Here is a 22,045-nt window from a genome sequence, read left to right as displayed (position 1 = left end):
TTACCTTAGTCTTTATAAACGTATAAGACATTTTGTGGACAAAAATAAAAAAATCAAATAAAAAAAGTAATTGTATTATATTTTCTGTGAAATTTTACTAATGTGAAATATGCCACATTCTAATGATTCAAAACACCTGCTCTCCATGGGTGCACAGTATCCACTGAAAATTGTACTTGTATAGAACGTTTCTTTTTAAGTAGCACATCTATGTTGTTATAGTATTATATACATTGAAGTTTTTGTCATTCTTGTTTTGCAGTTCCATATTACCGTGCTTGTTTTTTAGTGTAAGTTCCTTGACATTAGTTCATTGTGTTTTTGATTTTACATAAGTATTTTGATTTCGGATGACAATTTTTAACTCTGTATGTGCACTTTAAGTCAATGTGAGGTTTAATTAAAACATTAATCATCCATATTTATATTGCCAAAAAATTATATATGTGTTTGCTTCTATTAAAAAAAATCTCAGTGGAAGAGGAAAGAAAATTAACTCTTATGTAACACTTACTATGAATCAGATACTGCAAAAATGCTTTGTGTGTTACATCAATTAATTCTCAAAATGACTCCAGGAGACAACCTTTATTTTCTCCATTTTTTTTCATATTAGGAAACTGAGGTCAGAGAGGTTAAGTAATTTACCAAATGTCAAGGGCAGAGCCAGGAACAATATCAAGACCTGCCTGACTTCAAAGTGTATGTTTGTTTACATCAGAGCTTATTGCCAAAGTAGCACTTCCCACAATAACTATAAATGTTTCTGGATTCGTTTTATTTATTATGTTAGACCCCAGGCTAAGTTATTTGTAAATTCTATTGGCACAAATGATACAAACTGTAATAGATGTTATTGTTCATTTGGGATTTATCAATTAAACAAATGCCTTTTGGTTTATTAACTGCATGAAGTTATTTCTCCCAAAAGGCATTGTTTACTGCCTTTTGCTTGGCTTTTGAAGTCCAAGGTCTTTCTTGTCTTGGCTGACTGTGACATTAGTCTCAGCTCCTGCTTAGTCTAACATTTTCATTTTCAAAAAGCCAGTGGTAAATCAAGCTGAGAGCCAGATACCCAGTCAAAAATTGATTTAGTAAGGCATTGTAACTCACCAGTTATAATCCTACCTTTTGCCTTACACTGTAATCTCTTCAGCAATTGTCAAAGCTAAGGACACATGTGCGTGCACGCACACACACACACACACACACACACACACACACACACACTCCCCTCTACCCTCTCTCTCTCCCTCCTTCTCTTTCTCTCTGACACATGTTTTGGAGGAAAATATTAATAGATAAATGAAGACATTTGAGACATGATGATTCAAATGGCAGAAATTTTACAAAATGTGTGTTCCTGAATAGCTAATGGACTTTTTCCAAAATGTGTTTTTTTCTAAAGGTAAAAAATATTTTGGATATAACATTCTTATATGTTGACTCTTACTTAGAATCTAAAATGTTAAAGCTATCTTTATATACAAGTAGTCTGCTTGAGGGAGGAACTATTTCTTATTCAAATTCATAACTCTTAAGCATCCTGTATGTGCACAATAATTGATGGTTAAATTGAATTCTGTAACCTGCTCCATAGGGTCAAGGAAAGAATGGTGAACGATTCCAGGAAAGAAGATTATGAGCTCATTTATTAGTTTTTCTTGCTTGGGAACCAGCTTAGGTTTTCAAAAGCTCTTCCTTTTTTTTTTTTTTTGCTTTAAAGGAACTAACTGTAAAACAATAGTCAAGAGAAATTCGTGCTGTTCATTGGCCACTCCGGGGAAAGTGTTCTCACTGCAATGTTAGTGCCATGAACTTGCCGGGTCTTCTCCCTGACCTCCAACCCCTCCAGCGCCTAAGCATTTATGCCACTGTTCCATTGCCCACCACGTCCAAAATATTTTCTTCTATTTTAATATCTTAATAGTGTGGTATAAGGAAAGAGCATTTAGCTCCAGCTTGCTACCCTGCTGGCAATGGCCCTGCAGTCCCTGAACATCATCTGAGACTGTTTTCTCACATGCAGACAGATTGAATTGTGCTCAACTGGGAATGAGGATTGCTTCAGGAATGCTTGTACACGTGAGAACATTTTTTAAACTGTAAAGCCTGCTAAAATGTGAGAAAATATTATCATTGCTCCTTATCTCACTGCAAACTTTCTGCAAGAAAACTGTTGCTAAAAAATAATTGGTGAGGCCTCTTAGCCTGCCAGGGGATGATTTTTGTTGTGTTGTATTTTCTTTTCTGTCTCTCCTCATCCTGCACCCTCCCTTCCTTTAAGTGTTACTTGATGGTTTGCATTACAGTAAAGATTCTGACTGCCACATTATCACTTTAAAACTCAAGTAAGCAATGTTTAGACTGTTGAAAAGGAGATAAAACTGAATGAAGTACTGTCACATAAGTTTGCCCAAGTCACTTAATTTTCTTGATTTGATTTTAAAACTCTATTTCCCTTTAAGAGGCAGGAGGATTGGCAACCACCAAGATTGTAGCTTTAATACAAGGGAAATAGCTCCTCACACTTTTTTTCTTTTTACACAGTACACATCTTGGGAGGATAAATAGAATGTTCAAGTCACAAACAGAATAAGAAAGTAATGCTTTACTTGATTCCTGAAGGGGAAATTCACTTCCTGGAGGGTATTTACCCTCATTAATACCCCCTTCCCCAAAAGCCCCAGGCTCCACGTCAAGTAAGGAAATGAGCCAGATTATTACATTTCACAATATATGAAAACAAACCAATCAAGCATGCTAGTTTTGCATAACTGTATTTTAAAGCAGAATTTTCTTTGCATTTCCTCTTTCATGTTTCTCTTCTGAATTGTACTTGTAAGTAGTAGAAAGAGTTAAGATGAGATTATTTTCCAGAAATGGTTATTTTTTCTTGTGAGAACTCAAAATATGTTGATTAGGAGATATAGTTGGTTAAAAAAAAAAAAAGAATTAGTCATTACATAGGATTTTTCTGTCCCTGTGTTATCACAATTCTCTCTATAGCTGATTTTTTGTGAATCATTGCAATCAACGTTCTCAGGTCTTAAATGATTTGCCTTTTACTGAACATTTCAATTGTCTACACAATGCAGCTTCTTAGGAATTTTAAGAAAAATAAATTTGCTTTCTATAGACCAACATTGACTTTTTTTCAAACTTTCTTTTTACTGAGACCTTAAATAATGTCTGGTTTTCATTTCTAAAAGACTTAAAGAAACCAACTATTATGATATAATATTATAATATTAATATTTGTTATATATTCTCTTTTAAGGTTTGCTATTTTCTGCATGTACAACTGTGCTGTCTTTAGTTTCACTGGTTTGCACTAAGGAAGTTTGAGTTTTATTCTATTGCATCATGAAATATTTGTGCCATTTTGATGTGGAATTTGCAGGGGTAGTTTCCATAGAAGAACTTTCATAATAAGCTTGGTTTATTTGTTTATTATCTAATACATCCTTAAACTTTAAAGACTTCAGATTTTCAGTTGTCAACCCGATGACGTAAAACACTGTCAGTGATACCCATATCAAGCCATTACATCAATAAATTGAGAGACATAGAAATCTGAAGTACAGCATGGCGAGTATAGTTATTAATACTATATTTATATACTTGAAATTGGCTAAGATCTTAAGTGTTCTTACCACTTACACACACAAATGGTAACTACATGAGGTGGTAGATGTGTTAATTACTGATGATAGTAATCATTTCACTATGTATATGTATATCCAAACAGCATATTGTATACCTTAAATATACACAATTTTTATTTGTCAATTATACCTCAAAAAGCTGGAAAAAAATTGGGAGGCATTTTTTACATAACAAGGTGGATTTTTACATTTCTGTGGTCACTGCAGCTTAATTCAAATAATATTTGGCTGTTTCCAATGTGCAAAATCTGTGCTAGGCACCATCGGGGATGTGAAGATGAGTAAGACATGAAGTGTAGGGTCTTGCAGAGTTTACAAAGATATAAATATTCTAAGGTTTAAATTTAATATCTAAAGTACTAACTGAAAGAGGAGCCCCAGGACCAAATACAAAATGCTACACTACTCAATATATTTTAGGTCAAATTTCAGCCTTAAACAAGTAATTAATTATTTTGTTCTTAAAGAGGTGAAACATTCCGGATAATTAAATAATTAAACAAACAGTAATTTTCCCACAATAAAACTGTGGTTCAATAATATAAGGTAAGAAGATTACGATATTAATTCTAACATAACTATGATAACAATTCTACCCTAAAACATTATTATATACCAAGTGCAAGAGTTGTTTTTTGAATTGCTGGATGCCTTAAACTTTTTTATTGAAAAGAAACAAGTTCTAACCAGACTTGTCATGGCTATTGAAATCATATATACCCCAAATTACAGTGTAAAGTGATGATGTTTTCAAATGAAATGACAAATAGAATTAATAGGAGGGAATCTACAAAAATTATCAGGATCTTCAAATCATGTGAGGGGCAGCGTGCATCTCATTTTTATTTTGGTTATGATAATAAAGACAACTGCATATTTCCTATATATCCTTAGCACTCTGAATTGCTGTTGAGGAGTCCTATTTCAGCTGCCTTAGCTGCTGTGTGGCATCATCTTCTGGCCCCTAATACTTGACTTTGCAGAACAACACTGGGCGTTGGTGGAATCGTCACCTGTCCACCTTTGGTTCTTTGTTTTCATTTTGCCTGTTCTTTGAAGACACGCTTCATAGCAGGGAGACTTCCCTCCTTATACTTTTCGATCCTCTCTATGGATTAACTTATTTAATCCTCACCTCAATAATTTTATTACTCCCCTCATTTAACAGTTGGGGAAATGGGGGGTGGTGGTGAGGGAGCAGAGAGAGTTTTAAAAACTTGCCTAACATTACACAGGGAGTTAGCAGTACGGTGGGCGCAAACACATTCTGCAGGTGCTATTAACTTACACTCTCCAGTGAATAATTGTTGAATGAATGAAAAGCATTTTCTCTCCAAGTCTACTCGAAAAATACCATAGACAAGATAACTTCATCAACTGCATTTTTTACTTCAATCTCCATGCCCTCTCATCAGCATTAAATCCCACATCCTCAGTGATATTCCAAGCTTTTTATTATGCTCCCATTACTGCCCTCAAGTCCTCTGAAACACACCAATTCACATAAAATATTTATTCATATATTTCACACATATATACATTTTAGTGTTTTTAAAATGCCTCTTTTTTCCTGTGCATATGTATTTTCTGTGAATGGAAAACTAGAAGAAACCATAAATATTTTCCCTGTGAAATACCTTGGCATGATGCTTTTCTTCTTATTCTATGTCACATAATTTCAAATTTGATTCCTTACACTGGCCTTGAGAATACCTGTTACTTTTACTTATTTATCCATAATGGCAGTAAAATAAAAAATCTCTTTTTTGTTCTTTTATGGAGAATTCCGTACTTCCTTTTGGCCTTTTCTTCAAAGCCAGAGGGAAAGATAGGTTCGCAAAGACTACTAATATATTTACCATGCTCATGATGGTTATATTTCATCATTATCTTGATAATGGACAACACAAAAGCTTGTAGGAAGGTGGAGTTTGCTACCAACAGCAACTTACACAAACTGTGTTGCCACCTTGAGTTCCAATGGCACATTAACATCTAATCATAATCTCTAGATTTGGTAAAGGCTATCAAAGGGAAGACCCCTTACCAAAAACCTATTTATTTTTGATAAAATGTGGGTGGAACACAAGGAAGACATCTTTTAACTTTGCCTAGAGAGGTGGGGGGGGTCTCTAAAAGTTAAATTTATGATTCTTGCCACAGTATATTCTTGGCTTTGCATAGCAGTGGAAATGCAAAAAAAATGGTGGTTTAAGAATCTATTGATGGTTGATTACAATGTCAGGGATTTATTGTCTCATTTTTATAAAAAATTCAGTCCAAGTTATAATTTAGGGATTTTGATTTTAAAAGAAATGTAAACCAGGATGTTGGCATTCTGCATATTTATATTCCCATCTGCCATGGTGGACCCGTAATATGACAAAAAATGAAAAACTCTGCCGCAAATCAAGTATTTACAAGGTTTAAGAATAGTACAAACAAGTTAAGGTAATCAATAAAGAAATACTTAACAATGTCTTTAGAATAGATTCCAGTGGGTTTGTTAAAATGAGCATGGAGCCTCTATAACCTTCCAATAGCCTCTAGCTCTATTAAACTTGTGGTGTGCATGGAGATAAAATAGCTACAGTGGGAACAAAAAGAACCTGAACTCTTAACTCTCTTTTATTCACCTTGATCCCTCCATTTTGTTCAACAAATTGAATTCAAGCAGGAGGCTACAGGATTCCACAGGCATAATGAAATGAGAGTTGGAGGATTTGGGATTGGGTCCTCGTTTGGCTTTCTATGTATTACTACTTTGCTTGTGTGGCCTGGGCAGTCGAAGAGTTGCCTTTGGGTTTATGATCAAGGTCAGAGGGTCTCACTTTTCTGCTCTCCACACGAGCTCCTGAGCATAAAGGGAAGTTTGATTCAGAAAATTGCTGCTACACAAGACATTTCATTAGCATCAAACAGCAAATTGAAGCTTTTGTCATTAAGAAAGTGAAATCTGTTGGTCGACAGTGGAAACAAAATGGAAATTACTGCCAAAACTGGCAGTTGGGAAGTTACCTCTCAAAACATTTTTTAAAAGTACATTCAAAGAGTTAGTGTATGCGTGCACTTTCTCTTAAATACACTAACCAGTTGAAACATAAAAATGTTAAGTGGCTGAGCATTAAATTTAAATGATGATGAAGAAAGATGTGCCCACGGCACTTGCCCTGACTGAGAGAGAAAAGATTATTGCAGGTCACTGGACCAGAACAGAAGTTTAGAGAAGGTTATCAAGAGAAAGAAAAAGACACTTTTTAAAACTGCAATGACCAAAAGGATCACTAATTACATATCAAATTTTAAAATGCTCACATATAACTATTTTGAATATCACTGATGTGCTCTAGGAATTAAAATCAAGAAAAAGTAAGTGGAATGTGCATGATAATAATGCAAGAATATTTGCATAGCTCTCTTAAAGTAGTCTTTTGAAAAATAGTTCTTTTCTGTCTACTCTTGGATTGTACACATTAGGTCCTCAGTAGATATTTGCAGTATTGAGTAGAACACAATCACTGGATGCCAAAGCAGTTTCTGGGGCTGCTTTTTCATTCGTGCCTTAAATGGCTCTGCAAAGTAGTGGACATACAGGGTCCATGTCAGGGTCCTACCAGTGCAAACCTTGGGCTGAAGTACTTGACTGCTCTGAACTCAGTTTACTCATCCGTACAGGAATATAAATAGCACCTAAGCATCACGGTTGCTGTGAGGATCCATTGAGAAAATACACTTGAAGCACTCAGCACAGTGTCTGGGACAAAGTAAAGCTCAGTAAATATTAGCTATGATGATGCTTTAATCTGATGGTGCTGTTTGAAAGGACAAGTGGTTCAGTGACTCTCTGAATCACCATCAAATTAGTGCCAGGAGATTTCTACTCTCAAGCTTATGCCCTTTTCAGAAAAATGATAATAATATAGAAATAAAAGAAAGCGATATTTTAACACAGTATCTTTTAAGTGATCTTTCAGAGTGGATAAAATATTTCTTCGTGTTTATTGAATTTGGATCATATAATTATAGGAACAAATAATTGTTCATCCCTAATTTTAAAGGTTTATGTGGCTGACAACTTTTATTTTTATGGGCTGTTAAAACACTACTGTCTAATTGTTTTGAGAAAAGTGGCTTTGTTGAATTGGGTAGACATTAATTTAAAAGATTCAAGAGGAATGCATATTAGGAAACCCTGTATGTTAGAGTCTCAAATAGGACCCAGATTTTCCTGATATTTAAAAAAACGCTGCTTACTAATTTCTTGAAAAACTCCTCCCAAATAAAAGCATCACCAATTTCCAAAAAACTAATATCAGAAAATACCTATGAAAGTATATAGTTTATTAAATTCCATAAAAACAGATATCCTGGCATGCTACTAAAAATAGAAGCATCTTGAATGCTCCTAATGGAGATTAGTCTAATGTCTACTCATTGTGTGGAAGAAGGGGATAAAGAACATTATGAAGGATAGAACAGGGGAGACAAGGGAATTAAGCATGGCTGTGGGCTGTTTAACGATAATGTGCAAATCTTTTGCCTAAAGTTAGGCATAATACCGAGATTTTAAATATATTCATTTTTGTATTAATGAATGCCCACACCTTCAAAATCTAATCTATACCTACACCTACCTATGTTCTTCTTTTCTTATTAAATGTAATCTTAGATCATATCCCAATCATCGTCAAGGAATTGCTACCTTATGTAAAGCTGGCTGGAGGGGAATGGAGATTTGAGTGTGGAATTACAACGCTTCTCTTTATTTTTCTATTACGTTTCCATAAGCCAAAAAGAATCCAAGTGGATTTTGCACAAAATCAAATACTCTTTCCTTTAGCCCATGACAAGAAAGTATGTACCTCTTTGTGTTTTCTGTGTTGTTAGTGACACATTCACTCTTGTGGTTGTTCAATCTCTAAATCTCTAACTCTTTGAACCTCTGGCTTTCTCTTCTGTCCTTTGGCTTCTGCATGCAATTAATTGGGAGGTCTTAGCAATTCTCTCTCTGTAGTGTGAGATAACACCTGCTCTGCCTTAAAGGCAGGGTTCAAACGTCATTGCCGCCTCTGGGAAGCTCGGCGGAACCTGAAAGCCTGGTTGGTTCCTCTCCTTTTTATTTTGGTAATACTTGGTGGATGCCCGTTTTCTCACTGAACTTGCCACATTTCTTATCATGGTTGGCAATAATAACCTCCTAGGACAGTGGTTCTCAAATTTTGCAACATATCAGAATCATAAATACTTAATAAAAACCCAACAAAATCAGAATCTCTGGGGAGGTGAGACACAAGCAAGGTATTTCTAAAAGCAGCACTTCTCAAATTTTCATGTGCATACAATTGACCCAGGGATCTTGTTAAAGTGCAAATTCTGATTCAATAAGATCTGGGGTGGGGCCCAAGATTCTGCATTTCCAACAAGCTCCCATGTCACACAGATGCTGCTTGTGCTAAAGCAGCTCGCAGTTGCCCCCAGATGGTCATACATTTTGGAAAAAAATCAGACCCTATCTGTTTCTGTATCTGTATCTATAGCTTAAGCTCACAAACTCTTATCCGGTACAGAACCACTTACTTCCTCCTCTCCTGTTACTCCTACCTGCCACCATCGTTTTGGGTAATTCTACTACGTGTTGAGATTTTCTCATAAATCGGAATTTGGTTCATCAATACAACTGACTTTCACCACTTTCAGTGCATTTTAGTGCAATAAGCACATCCCTCCCCACCCCTGTTCTGTGTTAATCTCACTGGCGACAGATCGCAGTGGAAGGGTGAGACATTAAGCCAGGAAGAGGAGGACGATCTCTCTGCTTTTGTTGCGCTTCAGTTAAAGAACGATCTTGTCTGTTCACTTCATCGCCACTCCAGCCTCAGGACTTGCTCTTCTGCTGTCGTGACCCGTGTGACCCTCTCTTTTTCTCTCTTCTACACATGAAAGCTCCTTGCTCCCCACAGCCATTCTCCCGTTTTCCTTGCTCCACCACTGGCACTGCTGTCCCTATGACTTACCCCATAATTTGAACAAATGAACACAAATGTGTACTATAAATAGATGTTTATAATGTAAAAATTTCTTTCCTCAACTTTAAGTGTTATTTCCTCAACAACATTACTCTTCCTCAGTTAATGCTTCTATCCTTCCATGTACAGATCAATCTTTTCTGTTTCAGGCCCCCAAGACAGGGTCTGAGTAGTTATTATTAAGTAGGGCTAATAGTATGATTAAAGGCCCTATGAGCCTTTTTACATCTTTAGATGTCAACCTAACTACAGTCCCATGGTTCCCAGCATGTGCACTGAGGCAGCCCAGGGTGCAGCAGAGAACTCACCAGGAAATATTTTAAAATATCGGGGGAGATACAGCAACACATGACCTGTCATGCACCTTGCGAATTACTAGCTCAAGGCAGTTAGTAGTTTTGACAGCGGAATTCTTTTTGATGATGTCATCTATTTATAAAGTTGGCTTTTCCATAGTAGCTGTGATAAAAAGCAATTACAGTGCAAAAATCAAAGTGGAAAGGAAAACGAAGGGGGTGACATCTGATCTGATCAAGAAGGTGTTGTGCGATGCCCAATAGAGGTGCACATTCCATTTGTAAGTAACCGTGGTTGTTTGAGTAAAATAAAAATATTATTTTTTCTCTGAATTTGTGTGTATTATTTTTTCAAACAGTTACTAAGCTATTAGAACATAAATACTTATTAAATTGTTTGAGTCTAACTATTTAATACATGTTAGGTATTTCTTATAGCCCAAGGACATTGTGAAAAAGAGCTCTGTGAACTGAGAAAGTTTTGGCACTTCTGCTCTAGCCTAATTTTTTTTTTTTCCCCAAAAAGTTTTCTGACCTAGTGGATCTGGATCATCACATCAGGTGTCTGTTTGGTTTCAAGTCAATCAAAGGTGGGCTGACTTATTGCCATAAATGAGGGCTAAACCCTTTGTTTCCCCTTTCTTTCGTGGATTTGGGAAAATGCCATATCAACAGTTCAAGAACACCTCCTACACACATCTGGAATATCGATGCTGGCAACTATGCCAACTTCAATTACTGCCTTTGATTTTTTTCTCCAGCTAGTGTTCTCTGGTGTGTTCTAACTCCAAGGAGAAGAGGAGGGTAGTAGGAAAGGGCAAATGATGGTGAGGTAGGGAAATTTATCTAGCTGCCAATGAAATATCCAAATCCAACTGCTCTGGTCGAAGCTGTGGCTGTAAAGAGATTTTTGCCACTATTCTGTACATTTCCCACCCACTAAGAGGTTTGTTAATTTCCTGAGTTGACTTTGATATAAAAGTCAATATTCTACTTTGATACATTGCACATAGACTTAACAGAGCATATACAATGGATTTTTTCACCAGTAACAGTAACTTCTTTATGTACCTACTATGTGCCAGCCACTGGTGCCTGTCTCACTTAAACTCTCTTGCAACTCCAACAGGCAGGAATTGTGCATGTATTTTCTGGATGAAGAAACAAAAACCCGGAAAGATTCATAACCTGCCTGGGTCACATTACTTGTTGCAGAATATCTGCATACTGCAAGGATGTAAAAGAAAAAGCAGCACAGCAATGCATTCTTGCATCTGCTTGAGTCACAGCTTGCAACTTTCTAACATGACAATATCACGTCTCACAGTTTTAACCGTAAACCTAATTCTTATGCAGTTTTATCCACTATGGCCTCTAGTATCCTGAAATATCTTTAAGAATATGTGGTGTTATTGATGTAAAATGGCATCACAATTTCAGAAGAAAAGCAGGAAGGAAAAGGGGGAGGGTCCAATCATTTAGACAAAGTACTTTTTAAAACTTAATCTTCTATGACATTAATGCTATTTGTGTTATAAAAAGTGCTCTAAAGATTTTAAGATTATTATTTTTTTACAGCCGTCACCCTGTTAACATAGTGTTATTCAAATTTCACAAAGGTAATGGAGCGGAGTACCAGTAAGTGAACTGTCTGTCCTTCTTTGATAGTCACACAGAGTGTGAGTTTCACAACAAATACAGGCTAAATCCTTGGGGATCCGCGGTGATGTTCACCCCTTCACTGAATACTTCCTCTCCTACTTTATTCCACATTAATAATTCACTTCATTGGAACATTGCCTGGTTACCTCCGCTTAAGCCATGAATGGCTTTCCTTCATTTATAGTGGTAAATACTTACAGAGAATATTTGCACACTGTTATTCAGGGATATTTGATCACAGATTGAAGTATGAACATGTAGCCTTTGGAATCTGCAAAATTTGTGTTATTTGCATAATGTCCTAATATAGATGTTTTAAAATCATAGCTGTAATCATAAACAAGACGTTTTATCATTTATATTTTTATGTTCATTCTTGGTTTGTTTCTGTAAGGGATGTGTGAGAGTGATTTTTCTTATCAATAACACCATATGAAACAAAGATTCTACAAAGTACAAACCCGTATCCCTGCTTTTTCTTTTACATCCTTGCAATATGCAGGTATTCTGCAACAAGAATGTAGCTGATGATAAAATTTCAGGGAAACTCATGACAGTCTAACCACACTGTTTCCCTGACTCAGCTCCAGTAATCTGCAAGGGCTATAAGCAAAGCCTTCTCACTCAACTTTCTGAAGTCAATAAAATGGTCAGATGAGATTTGGAAATAGCACGTTTACGTAACCATTTTTCTCTTTTGTAAGCCTTGCCACAATTAAATCTCAAGATTTAAAAATGCCTGGCCCTTGCCAATTATTTGAGATAAGACTAAAACAAAAACAGCAGTAGCACAGCAGCAACCACCAAGTCTAAGGCAGTGGTGGGTTTCGAGAACAAAGGACTCCATTCTGTCAGAGAATGAATGACACCACAGGTAGCCCAGTTAAGAAATAGTTAATTTGAACCTGGTCAGAAGACTAAAGCTCTGAATGTTTGCTTTCAGAATGAGAAAAATGAACCTTCCTTCCTTAGACGTTAATCACTCTATTCCTATTTTTAATACATCCTACTTTATAGAATAGCTGGACCACATTTTTCAAGCTAAAGTAAAAATTAAAAGATTTATGATAATTCTGTGTGGATGGTTGTGGGCGTTTCATTATCAACTGGAGCATTTTCTCTTTCTTTGTTGCAGTGCTAACAATTCTCAGCTTCTTGCTACATACAGTCTTCTTCCCGAAACGACTCAAGTGGAAAAATAAAAGTCTTACCAGATAAGCAACAATTCCTCCTGTACTGGGGAATAGTTCACAGCCTCCCCGTCTACTTATTACAAGTACCTGCCTCAGTCTTTTAAACCCAGAATGTCAAAGTGTTCAGAGGAATCCTACCTTGCCCACATACTGATAATCAGATCCCGTGTATTCCTCCAGGAGAAAGAACTGATTCCACATCCAGCTTCTTTTTGAACGGTTCAGCTCATTTTTGCTGTTTCCGGAGAGCTGCTCCAGGGCCCTTCTCTTTGCTGGGAAACTACTAGTCCTCTTAGATAAGGGAGTAGAGAAAGTTGGGTAGGGCTGACCAACCCAAAAGAGCAGCAAGAAGTAGCAGTAAGTTCTCATTCTGATGGCACCGTTGCGTCCCTGGGAAGCGAGTCCCCTCTCCTCGAAGCACCTTTTTTCACCGCACTGTATCCAGCCTCATTCCTCCTTTCTTCCTTAATGTTCTTTGCTTGGCTCTCAGAGGATATCTGGAAAGAATAATCACATATCAAGCATTTTTAGAGATGCTTAAAATTCAGTGTTAGAGCAAATAGGCTGGAAAAAGAGGACAGAGATTTAAATAGCAAAAAAAAAAAAAATTGGCTATCAATTTTGAAATGAGGAAAACGGTCTTTCATATATGCCACATGGAAGGCATGTGTCAGAGAGGAAGCTGCTGTTTCCTTTCCCCCTTTCCGATCACTTAAAAACCCTGTTTTAAGCAATACTGTTGCTGTAGGTCGACACGAGAGGAAGGATTATTTCACTACTCTTTCACCTCATGTGTGGGCTGGGATTTGGTTTGAAGAAATGAGTTTGTGTTTCTGATTCTATTTGCATATTTATCCTCATGTCAAAGGCAAAGAACATCAGAGACCATTTAAATTCAATTGAAAGAGGTAATGCTGAAATTTTGCTAGAATATATTGAGTACCTGTGATGTGCCAGGCATGAGTTAAGGCAGGGCAGGTTCTGCAGACTCTTGGCTTGGGAGATGTGCTGTGCTAGAACAGTCTGGGTCAAATAAGGTTGGAAAAGGCCATACGCCTTCTCTTCAGAATGCATATTAGCAAATTGAAGTTTCTGAAGAGACATTTAGCAACAATGAGGATAAGCTTATATTTAACCCAGCATTTCCCAGTCTCGGCCAGAAAATTTTCTTTTCCTCATAAGAACTAATAACACTTGAGGATGGGTTATTGAGCAACTTATTGAATTTGTATATAGTAGACTATAAGAATTAAATGAGCAATTCTATTCAAATTTCTTGAGGAAATCCTGGGCTTTTTCCTCTAAATTTTACTTGTATCATAATCAATCAAGCGTATTTGTTAAAACTGGTCAAACAGTTTTTACAGTTTTCACAGATGCATCAAACGTATCTCAGTATCACAGTGAGAGCTATAGACTATAAGATCTTCAGAAAAGTCAGCTATTTTACTTGTGGGTTATAATTTTCTATAGCAAATATTTTCAAGAACACAACCAACTAATTAAAAAAATCCTGGGACCAGATTGCTTGGCAAAGATGTCCCAAACTGTTTTATCAGTTTATGCCATTAAAGTCATATATGTCTATATCTCCTTTATAAACTTTTCTACGTTTCTTGGAAAAAAAACCCCAACAAATTAGTCCTTGATCTTACTATTTGACATAAGAAAAGTATTGTCTTAAATAATACTAACAAAAACAACGAAAAAGAAGTGTTTTGTAATGTAAAACATAACAGTAATTGAACATTACACTCTAAACCATGCAGATAAAAAAACATGTTATAGGTAATCTTATTGTTACTTTTCCTTTCTATTATTCTACCAGGTAAATGTATATGTGACCAGTTTCTTTTTTTCTTTTTTTACCCTAGCAATGAGTAATTATAGCCATCTAAAACGTGGCTTAGTGAAAGCTTTCTCTTGGAGGATAAGTGAAATATTTCATAGTGTTCAGCATTTTAAAACACTCATTCTGTTATTATGCATTCTTGACAGCAGGCTGGGGAAGCTGAAAATTCCACAGGTGAGTAGATTAGTATGGTGACAATTAGTCATACTGGAAAAATGCCAGGCAACAGTATACTTATCATTATGTGGCCTTGGTACAGATGCGGAATGACTGATGATCAATTAGGTAATGACGATTCTTCTCTCCCCTTATGGATAGTGTATAAAGGGGACTGAGGGGGTAAATGGAGAAAAGCCCACAAAAGATATCTATTCATTTTTAGTAGTAGAGAGTATACTGAGGTTGATTCAGCTGAAATTGAGTTTTTCTTCATTTCCCCACATTCTCGATTATTTGCAAAGACAAATCCTGCAGGGAGGAGTTACATATCTGCTGCTTCACTCTGTGAACACCCCATGGTGCTGGCAGGAAAGAGGGATGCAGAGAATGGAGGTGCCAGCTGCTTAAAAGGCAGACTCCGAAAGGCCATTTTAAAGAAAAATCGATCCCTGTGGGTGTTGTGTGCAAACTCTACAAGCTGTTCCCACTTGAATATTAAATATTAGTTCTTTTTAATATCACAGATACCAAAATGTCAAGTATTTCATTTTTTTCTTAGTTGATAGTGAGCTTTTAAAGGGAAGAAATGTAAGCAATATTTCCAGTATGATAACATCTAGTTTTGCTACGACCCAGATCTTTTTGTATCAACTTGACGAAGATGCAATATGCAGAATTAAATTACTGTGATCCACTCATATTTCATGTTAGCTTTTTAGAGGGATAGATTTCTTTGTGAAATTCAATATTTAAAAAAACCCTCTAAACTAATATCAACTGGTAATATATCACTTAGCAATTCTTATTTAATTTATTTTTCATTGTAGCATAGTTGATTGTACATATCTGTGGGGTACAGAGTTGAATATCAATACCTGTGTGCAATACGTGATGCTCAAACAGACTGCCCAGATTTCAATTTCAGCTCTGCAACTTAGTTTTTGTGAATTTGGGAAAATTGCCCAATCTCACTGTACCTCAGTTTCTTCTTCTGTACATGGAGATGATTGTAATATCTATCTCATAGGATGTTGTAGAACTAAATGAGGCATTACATGCAAACCACTTAGAACAGTGCCTGGCACTTAGTAAGGTATTAATGAGTATAACTATTATTGTTACTACTATCTGTATTGCATGTATGGAATGCATTTAAAATACATTGCAAAAGTCTGCAAAAGATAGCATAGTTCCTTCTCAGGCCTAAATACTTTTTTATTGTTCAGAAAGCATCTTCAAGCATGTCAAAATTTCTTTAAAATTAAAGAATAGAAGGACTTTAAAAATCAGAATGAATTCTTTGGCTAGTTGTTTTTCTTTGTGAGGACTTCAATTCAGCATTTAGCAGTAATAGTATAGAAACAGAGAAGCCAGACATACCCTTTGCCTTATCACCACTGTGCATGAGGAGGAAGAATATGGACAAAAAGGAAAGTTCACTGGAGGACCGATACATTTGTAGAATCTATGTATTTTTTTCCTTTCCATTTTATTGTGGTAAGATTTTAAAAATCACCTTTACTTTATTCAGGTGAAAAAAAGAGAACTAGCTTTAACTTAGTAATTTTGCTTTTGTAAAAATGATAATGTAATTAACACGCTGACATTATTCTAATGTTATATTAGATAAGAATTTGATATAATTAAAATGAACAATATATATTTTAGATTTTACTTGGTTTAAAAACATTACATGGAAAAAAAAATTTAACACACTCCAAGCATGCTCATAAATGCAAGAAAACAGGATTCAAGGTGCTAAATGGTCATGAATTTAAGCAAAGGAAGGAGAAGGCCCAGAAGCAGCACAACTTTGAGAAATGTGGGGAGCTGTTGATTTCTGAGCAGTCAAAATACAGGAGAATCATGTGGCATGTAATAATCAAATGTGGTGGCTCATTTTGTAGATGTCAGGAAGCAAACTGAAAGGACAAAGAAGTAAAGGCATACACAGATAATGAATTTCCAAATAGCATGGTTATTCAGTCAGGAGAGAACCAGAAGATTAGACAGTGGGAGGGGGAGAGAAAGCAAAACAGCACATATCGTAACTTTTGCTTCTCCCACCCTTGTCCTCTGTCCCTTCTTGGCATTAACAGCAGATCATTTAGAAACTTAGCTCTCTAAAAGTAAAAATTGAACCGCCTAACTATAGTCTAATGACAGTTTAGCAATGAACTTAAAAGACTATTTAACAGATGATGTCTCTACTTTTTATTTTCTTCTCCTTGGGATCTGGGTTTTTTGGGGGGCAATTTCTTTTTCCTATAGGCAACCATTTCTATGCTCTGAAATTTCATATGCAAAAGTGGTTGATCCAGAAAAATAGTCTGAATCTTTGCAGAAGTCTTATTTGAGAGGTATATAGAAAGTAAAGATGTTTAGGGAAGGTGGGGCAAGGCCCACATAGCATTGATAATTGCACACTTTGAAAATTTATTCACCTGGCAGCCAATAGGCACATATACTGTACTTCCATTTTCACAAGACTACATAGTCTAGTCCAGGTTTTATTTAATGCATGCCATTCAGGAGGAGCCCGGGCCTCATTAATTCAGGTTGTACCAATTCAGAATATGTGATAGTTAATGCGGAAGCTGGGCTGAAGTTTTTCTTTGATTAGTAAAACCTTTTTCCCTAGATTATTGGAAATTAATAGTGTAAAAGTACTTCATAGGCTATATAGAAGGAGAAGACAAACTACAATGCCTTCAAGTTCCCTAGAGTACTTGGAATCACCTTTTATTCACAAATAATTAATATGTTAATTAGAAAATTTCTCCATTGATTGAATTGCTTCTCCAGTGACTTATGTTTGTTAACAGTTTGAATGACTCAATTATAGTACCTGGTTTTGAGATACTGATTCCATTACACTATTTATAGGCAAACAAATAAGTAAATATTAGACAAATTAGAAAGCAATATAATTATGTTGAAGTTTGAGAATTTAGACTTGGCATACATTTGTTCTGGTGTTCTTGATTAATTCTAATCAGTGCAATATTACTATAATGCTATCTAGGCTTACTAATTAAACCAAGCCCATTCATTACTGGGTATGGCGAGCCTTAACTTTGGCATTGAAAGCACAGCAATCACTAAGTAAAGCAGTGTTATTAATACACTTCAACCATTTACCATAGTAAAAGAATGTTTTAAATCTATTATGAAATCATTTCTTCAGATAAATGGTGTTGCAGATATATACTGTAGCATAGTACTTTGTATGATGCTACTTACAGAAAACATTTCTATAAATTCTGTCTGCACTTGTCATCCTAACCCATAAGCATAGAACTCTTTTTAGTGTTTATCATAAATCTCATATTAATTTTTTGGTATACTTTCTCACATTATATCATTAATGAAGTAGAAAACAGCTGGTTATTTATGACTATTTAACATCTCTCCTGTCCTTACTGCATTCTAATTCTGAGCCCCAAATCTTTCCAGTCTCCCTGTCTTTGACTGCAGTGGGGATGAGCATGGTGTTTACTCCATTAAAGCCTAAAATATTAACAGAAACAGGATTGCATATTGGGATGAATTAAACAAAGTGAAGCCAAAGAGAAACATGTCTTCCTACAAGTAAATCTTTAAAAATGTACGTTATTTATTCTGAGAGGCAAGTTTTACAGCCAATTAAGTTTGCTAAAGATCAATTTTCTGATCACCCACGAACTTTTGTTTTGAATAGGTTGCCACCTGCTGTGAATAAAATATGTTTAAAGAACACGGCTGATCTTCTAGAAATGGTGACATAAGGACAGAACCAATTTAAAATTTTTGGTAGGAATTTCACATGAAGTCTTCATTTCTAAACCTCCATTTCATTTTTCTATAAATGTCAAAGTCACTGTTGAGTAAAATTGGTTCCATTTCGTGTGTGTAATGAACTCCACTGAAATGTGTCAAACAGCTTTGGCAACTCTCACCATGTAGCGCTTCTCTAATGCCAATGAATCATTATGGCAACAGCCATCAAATGATGCCTGATTTTTTTTTTTGTAAATGTTTATATTTGTGGATAATATGCCAATCTGTTTGCAAACTGATCTATTTCCAGATGAAGCTATTTCAACAGTATTACCATCGTTCTATATTCCACACAGTGCATTAATGAAGATAAAATCAACTGTGCTATGGCACATAAAACTGTGTTTCATATGTAGTTGAGACCCTCCAAAATATTTGTTGGTTTGAAATACATACTTGCTTGGGACAAAAAACATCACTTGAATCACAGGATAAAGACAAAACTCTATTTCCATGTAAGGGGGAATAGTCCAAGCTATTTTATCGTGAGAGGAAGTATCAGCATATGAGTTACGATCAGAATCTTAGGTTAGAATCTCAGCCCTGCCCAACACTAGTGGACAAATAAGGGACCAATTTGTGTTTCAATTTCTTTATCTATCAAATAGGATGATATTGATAGTATCTATCTTATTGGATGGCTGTGAGGATAAAATGAATGAATTCATGTGAGTTCTTAGCTATCAACATGAAAATGGCCAGAACTACTTAAACTGTCAAAGAACATCTTAGCAGAGGGTACAACTAGACCATCCTAGAGCCGTATTTTTTTTTCAACAATATGTCTTTATTTTATTTATTTATTTTTTCTTTCTTAATTTTATTTTGTCGATATATATTGTGGCTGATTATTGCTCCCCATCACCGAAACCTCCCTCCCTTCTCCCTCCCCCCCTCCCCCCCAACAATGTCCTTTCTGTTTGCTTGTCGTATCAACTTCAAGGAATTGTAGTTGTTATGTCTTCTTCCCTGCCCCCCCCCGGTGTGTGTGTGTGTGTGTGTGTGTGTGTGTGTATGTGTGTGTGTGTGTGTGAATTTATTTATTTATTTTTAGCTCCCACCAATAAGTGAGAACATGTGGTATTTCTCTTTCTGTGCCTGACTTGTTTCACTTAATATAATTCTCTCAAGGTCCATCCATGTTGTTGCAAATGGCAGTATTTCATTCATTTTAAAAGCTGAGTCGTATTCCATTGTGTAGATGTACCACATTTTCCGTATCCACTCATCCGATGATGGACATTTGGGCTGGTTCCAGCTCTTGGCTATTGTAAAGAGTCTAGAGCCGTATTTTGACTCTCATGTCTTTCTTGTTTTTCCTTTTACAACTAAGAAAGTTAAATCAGTTGCTAATCTTCAAAAATCAGTAGATCTCCATTTCTGGATCAACTTGAAACCTCAGAAGTTCTGGTGACACATTTATTTCTGGGGTGGAAGGAGCTGCCTCTTGAAGCAGTGTGCCTGCTTCCTGGCTTGTCATGGTCCCCACTGTTCCCTATTGTGCTCCCCTGCTGGGGCCTTGTGTTCAATTGCCATTTGCCACGTCACTTTCACTGTGGTTTTCTCAGATCAGCTTGCTTTATTCTTTTATGTGTCTTGCCTGGCTCCTGGGGGCCTTTGGGCTTGTGGACGCTGTCTTTTCCCAAAAGATTTACTCATGCGAACAAAAGAGAAGAGAAAGCACTTTATACTTTTAATTAGCTATTCATGGTGTGAATTTTAAACATTCCTGTAGCAAACTACATGTTTAGGTTGCAGAAATATATGAAAGACTTGGTTTCATGTTACTCTCTGCTTATATGTTAGGTTCTCCAGCAGCTACATTAATCCTTTTGGACACATAGACATGTAAGACACTGAAGCTCAAACAAGAGTGGGAGATGTCAGAACCCACTTACAATTAGTGTGAATGATTTCAATGAGTTTGCTCTTCCTTTAACAGCTCAGTGAAAGAGGAGCCTGAGAGTATTGGCTGAGAGCTATGAGCCAGCAAAAGACAAGTGTATCTTAGAGGGTATGGGGACTTTAAAACAAATTTAACTTTATAAAATGACAAAAAGTCACTTGGTTAAGTACTTGTGAACTTGGCACATCACAGATGATTTTTAAAGGCTTATAGTTGTGTAACATGTTATGAGGAGTGGAGATATTTTATTTATTTTTGTTGATATGATGTTTAAAATTTTAACAATTACGTGTCTAACTCATCAATAATAATACCAATTATCACTTGCTATATTCTGTCCCTGAATTTACTATGTGGTAAGCACTGTGCTAAACACATCATGAAGGTGCTTTCGCTTAATTCTCAAGACCATTCTGCGAGGTGGATAATCTTTCAATTTTTGCAGATTAGAAACTGTGTCCAAAGTCATGCAATGAATATGTCATGAAGCCAGATCCTAACCCAGGCATCAGATTAGGGCATCCTCACTCTAAACCCACTCTAAAGAGTTGCAAGCCAGGCTGCTGCCCATGCAACAAGTGCTCAACGTAGCTGTGACCTTAGAATTGAGACTCCATGACTCCCCTAAAAATCACCACCAAGTCTCTAAGAGATAAAAATAATTGTCACAAAGCTTATAAGCTAAATAAGAACAGCAAACAAACATTTGCTCTGTGCCAGTTAATGGGATAAATGCTCTACACACATGTGAGTCTTACACAAATCCTTAGAGATGGTACCACCTTCTTATCCTCCGTTTTGGAAATGAGAAACACAGGCTTAGAGGGACTGAATACTTTGCTCAAGGGTGCATGGCTAGCGAGAGGCAGAACTTGGAAAACCCAACAAATCTATAGGCTCCTTCTTAACCATAATATCTATTGTCCCATTTGTATTTTGCTCATGGAAACAGCATCTAGGTTTTATTTACTCTCACTTCAGACCAAATTTGGGCAAATTTATCATCAGGTTTCTAAATCCCTAGCAAACTGAAGCAATGGGGCAAGCAGTGCTGGAGGCTGGAGTATCAGCATTAATGGGAGGGGTAGCTGACACAGAGAGTGGCTACGAAAGGCAGGCAGAGGAACTGAAGGCAGCGTGGAGTGGGCCAGGGGCTGGCCTGGGGAGAGGAGGAAGTCCTGCATTCTTGTACCAAGAACAGTGCCTGGCACTTAGTGACAACAGACAAATATTTGTGAAATCAGTGAATATATGGATGAATGTAAGAATGACTAAATGCATAAATTAATGACAATATGACTAATGACTGTAAAAATGAACATGTGAATATTTCACAGTGCTTGAGAGTATCACCATGTTGCAAATGCAGCACACGAATATTCATAATGATGACCTTGACTCATAAAGAAAAGGTCCAAGTTCTCTTGAAAGTTTGGTTTGAGAAGGCATAGATGTGTAGAAAAT

At 36.3% G+C, this 22,045-nt stretch overlaps 1 protein-coding gene across 2 annotated transcripts in view; it reads right to left on the bottom strand.

Moving 5' to 3' along the window:
- Positions 1-13,214, bottom strand: part of LOC134369516 (cadherin-6) — a 55,609-nt gene extending 42,395 nt beyond the window's left edge. The window contains exon 1 of one of the 2 annotated variants that reach the window (XM_063085983.1): positions 12,984-13,214. In XM_063085983.1, the coding sequence (XP_062942053.1) occupies positions 12,984-13,214 (231 nt within the window). The remainder of the gene's footprint in view (positions 1-12,983) is intronic. The other variant, XM_063085985.1, reaches the window with a different exon arrangement.
- Positions 13,215-22,045: the final 8,831 nt, after the last annotated feature.

The sequence above is a fragment of the Cynocephalus volans genome, chromosome 2 (genome assembly GCF_027409185.1).
Source record: "Cynocephalus volans isolate mCynVol1 chromosome 2, mCynVol1.pri, whole genome shotgun sequence".
Taxonomy (NCBI): domain Eukaryota; kingdom Metazoa; phylum Chordata; class Mammalia; order Dermoptera; family Cynocephalidae; genus Cynocephalus; species Cynocephalus volans.
Note: the sequence above shows the minus strand (reverse complement) of the source record. Positions and strands in the feature narration are given on the sequence as shown.